Source organism: Etheostoma spectabile, chromosome 11 (genome assembly GCF_008692095.1).
Source record: "Etheostoma spectabile isolate EspeVRDwgs_2016 chromosome 11, UIUC_Espe_1.0, whole genome shotgun sequence".
Lineage (NCBI taxonomy): Eukaryota > Metazoa > Chordata > Actinopteri > Perciformes > Percidae > Etheostoma > Etheostoma spectabile.
Genome location: NC_045743.1, coordinates 18,566,653 through 18,572,972, shown reverse-complemented (window position 1 = coordinate 18,572,972; position 6,320 = coordinate 18,566,653). Strand labels below are relative to the sequence as shown.

At 41.6% G+C, this 6,320-nt stretch overlaps 1 protein-coding gene across 10 annotated transcripts in view; it reads right to left on the bottom strand.

Moving 5' to 3' along the window:
- Positions 1-562: 562 nt before the first annotated feature.
- Positions 563-6,320, bottom strand: part of tns1b (tensin 1b) — a 231,673-nt gene continuing 225,915 nt past the window's right edge. For 8 of the 10 annotated variants that reach the window (XM_032528887.1, XM_032528892.1, XM_032528888.1 and 5 more), the window contains 6 exons: positions 5,364-5,432; positions 4,087-4,113; positions 3,466-3,634; positions 2,386-2,454; positions 2,052-2,081; positions 563-1,119 (listed from right to left, as the gene is read on the bottom strand). In XM_032528887.1, the coding sequence (XP_032384778.1) occupies positions 981-1,119; positions 2,052-2,081; positions 2,386-2,454; positions 3,466-3,634; positions 4,087-4,113; positions 5,364-5,432 (503 nt within the window). In that variant the 3' untranslated portion in view covers positions 563-980. Of the gene's footprint in view, positions 1,120-2,051; positions 2,082-2,385; positions 2,455-3,465; positions 3,635-4,086; positions 4,114-5,363; positions 5,433-6,320 lie in introns of those variants that run through there. The other 2 variants (XM_032528891.1, XM_032528897.1) reach the window with 2 other exon arrangements.

The following is a 6,320-nucleotide window of genomic DNA, read 5'->3' as shown; positions in this document are numbered from 1 at the left end:
TACATGGAACAGGAAGGACCTGCGGCCATTTTGGAGAGCAACCGTGTTTTATACTTTGGCTATTGGTATATTTAAGACAGCCTGGAGGAGGTTTTTTTATGTTCTTTTTCTTACAAAGCTCTGCATTACAAAATAAGTCAGACACCAAATGTCATCTAGAACAGTCCTACTCCTAAAGCAACCCAGAATATTTACACAGACCTCACCAGCTGCGGAAAAATGTCCGAAAACATCGTTCGCAAGACGGCAACGGTGCAGGCTCGACCTACAGCATCAGTACATACAGAAGGAAACAGTATTTTTTGATCAAGCAGCCATATTTTAGTTTTACAAAAGAATACTTCCGACGCTCTGACAATGGCACACGATACGCGCCCTGACTGCTTTTTTTTTTTTTTTTTTTTTTTTTTAAATCTTTGGTTGACTGATAGATTTACAATCCACCTTCACATCCCACAACTTGACTTCTTCTCTTAAAAAAAATAAAAAAAAATGAAACAACTGCTAAAAAACAATTTAACATTTGCACACACGATGTCATTCCCTCTCCCGCTTCGTGTCAGTCACCCTGCCAGGGGGATCCGAACCGCCTCCCGGCCCACGGTCACACAGCCACGCCCCATCCCGCACTTCTCTCGGTCCATTCTGGAGTCCGTCCAAGAAGAAAAGCACATGCATGAGGCACACACACACACACAACACACACAACCACACACACACACCACCCACACACAGACACACACACACACCACACACACACAGAAACACACACACACACACACACACGCACACCAATTTGTTCTCGTGCGTTCACAAACACACAGTCACACAGAAAAGTAAAGGAGCAGGAAAACTAAGCAAATGCTTAACTGTCCACAACAGAAAGTAAGTGTCCGTAGTTAAAAGGAAAGAAAATAACCAAAGGCATTTAAAAAAAAAAAAAAAAAAAAAAAAAAGCGCCAGGGTTTTGCGGACAGCTCTCATCGTTTCTGCGCGGCGATCATCTTGGAGACGAAGTTGACGATGGCGTTGGCGGGCTGCTCGGGGTCGATCTCGGCGAAGAGGTGGCTGACGTTGTCCGTTGTGCTTCCCTGCTTCCGCGCCACGAACCCAAACAGCCTGGAAAGACAACGTAACGATAAGCACTTGGACTGTGTCAACAACAGAATCCATATCCATAGAGAACGGAATTTATGAAGAAGATATTTAGATTCAACTTAGCTTGTTTGCCATTGCCTTTTTTTCATTAAAGGTTCCATATCAAGCTCATTTACAGGTTCCTAGTTGTATTTTGGGTTTCTACTGGAACATGTTTACATGTTTTATTGTTTAAAACACATTATTTTTCTCATCCTGTATGTCTGAATAGACCTGTATTCACCCTCCGTCTGAAACAGTCTGTTCTAGTGCCTGTCTCTTTAAGAACCCCCTCCCAATAAAGCCCAGTCTGCTCTGATTGGTCAACGTTTCTGGGTCATCCGCAGCTTCGCTCTCTAAATCTCTGGATCGTCATGGAAATCTCACTTTTTACAACATGGGACCTTAACTACAATTATTACTTTGAAATATTTATTCAAACAGATACATTTTTAAATTGCATCAGTTTTAAATTAACACACCTAGTCTGACGAGGTTTTTGATACTCGGGGGGTATTTAAAAAGAATGTCGCAAATGACCAGCTAACTCTTAACTAAGACTACAGATGAACTCAGCTGCAGATGATGGGATTTGCAGACAACTGACATCAAAACGGTTTTGATGTCAGCTGGAAAATTGGAATCTGATTATATAAAAAAGCCAACATCTAATGATTGCTGGCTACTTACATAATACTGTGAGTGTCAGATGAAGTAGTTTACACTCAGACATTACATTTCAGATGCAGTTTCCTCTGCTGCAGCGGTCAGGTTGTGGTGATACTTTTCCCAAACAAGCAATTTTAATTTTAGCTGTACAAAACCGAGGTACGGTCCTTTAGTTAGTTAAATATGATTCAAATATGATTCCCTGATTAATCCCCTTTGTTCAGATCAGTAGCAGTGTAACTTACTTGGCTGTGCCTCCCTCCGGCTTGTTCCACCTGTAGAGATTTAAACAAGTGTTAACATTTTAAGACAGCTGCAGACTGATGAATGGTGGACTTGCTGGTAAGTTTCTGAGAAGTTAACTGCATCAAATGAGTAGAACGCATGACTCACACGATCAATAATAGTGGAAATAAGAACACAAACAGTGGACAAAGCTGTTAAGAACAACAAGAATTTGAACCTTCTTCTACATTTTTTTAATCATTGTGGAAGTCAACAGTAATTGAGCATCTGAGCAGCACTAGAACTAACCACTAGTGGAATTTTAAGAAAGCCTTTTCATGTCTCTGTGCTCACTTTCTGTCCTGAGGGTCAGTATCGCAGAACGTGACAGTGTTGGTGGGATAGTGGCGTCGGAAGAAAAGCCTGTAAAAGCAGAAAACATTACAGAAGAGATTAGACAACCGCCAAAATACAACAAAAAGAAAAGCATTGTGAGAATGTGCATTATGAAGTATGCAAACATAAGTTTAACGTGGAGGTAGTGTACACCGCCATGCTGATACACGGAGCATGGCCGATACCTGCTCCCCACCAGGAAATCGGTTAGCTGATTACAGCCACAGACTCATAGGTTCTGCTAAAAAGAAATGTTTTTAGTCCTTTTTTAAAGGTCTCAATAGCTTGTGGTGCCCTCAGATGGTCAGGGGGGGCATTCCAAGTCCGAGGAGCGGCAGAGCAGAAGGCTCGATCACCCATGGTGCTGAGCTCAGTTCTGGTCTGTTTCTGCATGCGTTGTTTTGTCTCCCTGAAACACTGGGATCCTTTAATCCTGTGTTGGCGGTATTGCCTCTGACTGTGTGCAGGGGCTCCTGTCGACACCTGCCTATCAAAACAAGCATCTCATGTCTCTCAGGTATTCAGACATCAGACTCTGTCTGCAGCAAAGTCTCATTATAATTATCCATTTAAAACGATGTGCATTTTAATGATCCAAAAACCGTTCCTAAAATCCAAGAGTTGATCTGTCATCTGTATCTATCCGTATCGTATGAAAATAGAAGACCTAAGGAATCTGTTAGTATCAACTAGTTTGTGCCACATTGTGGGGAAGTGGGTTGAAGAACCAATCCAAAAGATAGGCTACATATGGTTCAAATGGTTTCAAATGGTTCCCTGTGTCACCTCAAGATATCTGGATGAAATCAATACTAACTGACTGTAGAGTCTGTAGAGCTGCACTTTATTGTGTGTCCATGTTAAATAAAAAGTACATTAATGTAACTGCTTTGGGGTCGGTTCTTAAATAGAATCGATTTGGAACCGTGTGAAATCGGAATAGAAACAAATTGACGATACCCAGCCCTCCTCCTTATGTGATGCAATGTTGATCTTGGGAGGCATCTTTCAAACGTTACAGGTGGGCTCCAGACTTACTTCCTCTGGTTGTCGGTCAGCGTGATGCCTTGTGAAGACACCTTGAAGTGCACAATGGTGGCAGTCGCTGGAGAAGAGGCAGCCAGTGTCTCAGATATCGCCTTGGCAACAGCCTGAGGGCCTGTCAGGGACTCCATCTCCACTGAGTTGATGTAGAGCACGTTGCATGCTGGGAAGAGAGCAGATGTCCCAGTCAGATCCCAAAAAAAAAGAGATGTCATGCAACAGGTGGAGATTTCAAATGTCCTTCTGTGAGGACGAAACCCAAACAAATTGTATTTATTCCCAAATGAGTCCTGTTAAAAATGGTACCAACGCCTGTTTTGACCAATCCATGCAAAACAAATATAGATTTCCTCTCATCGAGAACATGCTGACTGAAAGCTAGGGGTCAACAAATCCATCCACATCATTCCACATAGAGACATTCTGCCTGTTACAGTACGGACAAGAAGCTGGACGCCAATGTTAACAGACAAAATGTAAATACATCTCAAGGGATTCAGTTAAACAGGGCCATCCATCTTTTATCTTCCTTTGTGCAGGTTAAACATAAAGGGACAGACACATGGGATGCACATTCCAGATGTAGGTTTCCATATAAAAGTGCACAGGGTTTACCATGGGAATCAGCAGGGGCCCTCTGCACTGGGATAACAAGGACGTCACGTTGTCAGAACAAGTGAATAGGATGATTCAGGGCACATTTATTAAAGTGGCCGCTAATGTCCTAGAACTTCAAAGCTTTATTTCAGTCTTAAAAAACGGAGACCGTCCCGTTCTTACTCCCAACTCGTCACAGAAGGCAGCTTGATCAGCGTCTTGAGGCGGGCTTCAACCGCAACACCGGGAGGTGGTGTAGTGGTTTGGTGGATGGAGGGGTCAAAACCAGGGCTCAGTGCATAGACCTTCAACGTTTCGTAGGCCAAGGACCCCTTGGCTGAAGTTGCATGTATGAAAATGAATGAATTCTAATATATGATTTTTTACATCATGTGTTGATGTTAAACATATATGTGGATAGCACAGTGAATCCTTAATCTTAACTGTATGGCTACCGTAGTTGCTACTTTACCTTTTATTTTATTTTTACAAACAGGCCAAATAATTTATGTTTGTTATAATATGCTGGATTTATAAAAATAAAACTTCCCAAAAAGTGTTTTTTTAATATCATTTTGCGGCCCCCCTGCACTAACTCTGAGCAGCCCCTAGGGGTCAGGGACCCCCTGTTGAATATCTCTGGCATAGACTGCATAAGTGGAGCCAAAACATCTGGATGGCCCCTGGTGGCTGGCTGCAGTAAAGGCCATAAATCCCACCCACCACATGTACCAAAATAAAATAAACTTAAAGTAAACTTAAAGTAAACGTCTAATTTAAATATAAATTTCTCACTAAAGATGGTTTCTGTCATTTTAGGTCATTCTGACCACATTGATGTTTGTTCAATTGTTCATTTTTCAAACAGTTTTTGTTGTTGTTATTTAATAATATAAAAAAATGGGGTGAACCCTCACAACTGACAGCTGTGATTGACTCATGATTGGTCGAGCGGTCGCGGGCCGCTTGTGTGAAGTTGGTGTCTTCTTTCCTTTGGATTTTTTTTTTCCCTCTTTATGTTTTGAATATTTGTTCTTGTATTCCACCCTATTTATTATTCGTTATTTCTTGAATAGTCCGTATATGTGCTGTGTGCTGTAGCACGGAAATTTCCCAATTTAGGATTAATAAAAGTCTAATCTAATCTCGCCATGTAGAAGAACGGGAGCGTTAAAAACGGGACGCCGGGGATCCTGACCACGCGTTCGTTTGACGAGGTAGGAGGGAGAATGGGTTGGACCCTCACAGCACTGCGTTTAACAAAAAGACAGAAGGAAAGTGGGTTTTTGTGTTACCTGCTCCTTGTTTCAGCCTTTCAGCCAGTGGATTCGGTGCGGCCACTTCTGGCGCTTCCTCGATGAGATCTACGTTCAGCACCAGAGAGGGGACATCCGTTTGTTATTTAGTTGCATCGATGGCTCCGTCATCATTTCCTGCACTAAACATTAGAATATGCCTATTTCTTTGTTATTTGTAGGTTCCAGTCTCACGACCACTGTTATTTACTGTTTTTACATATTATAATACATTTATGGTAATTAGTATTAAATCGTGCCTAGCAACCAAACTATTTATAGATGGAAATGCCTTGAATTAAAATTATTTAACAGGATATAATACATCATATTTTTATTGAATCCTAATTTGTGTGACTTGTGTAACTGTAGGCAGAAATCAAGGGGGGGGGGGGTCAGGACCCACCCCATCTGAGAGTAAAATTCTTATTAAAACCCCGTTGTGAATTGTGCATAATTTATACTTCAAATAACTGTGTAAGTAGTAAAACAATATAAATGCAAAGGCATTTTAAGTTCAGAAGCATTTTGAGTCCCCACCCCCCCACATGCCTTACAGTGGTTTGGACCACTGCTTGGTTTACTCCCTGAGCGGTAACGGTACGCAGTGTCGCTCCCCGATGTGACTCGAGTGCAGAGTAGAGTCGTGCATGCTCAGATATAAACGGTTTGTAGCATGATGTGTCATACTGAAATGAGTGAAATCCATGAAATAATAAACTATTCTCTTTACAAACAATAACAGAAAACGGAAATCATTTCAAAAATGTTGTAGCTATTATTGTTTGATATCTAACGTTAGCTCGAAACACCAGTCTGCTGACAGCCTTTGTTGTGTTTGATTGCTAGCTTGTAGCTAAGCTAGCAGTCCTTTCAAACACGTTTTAGCTATCTATGCTAACGTTAACTCAAAACGCCATTCAATTGACAGCCTTTGTTGTGTTTGATGCTAGCTTG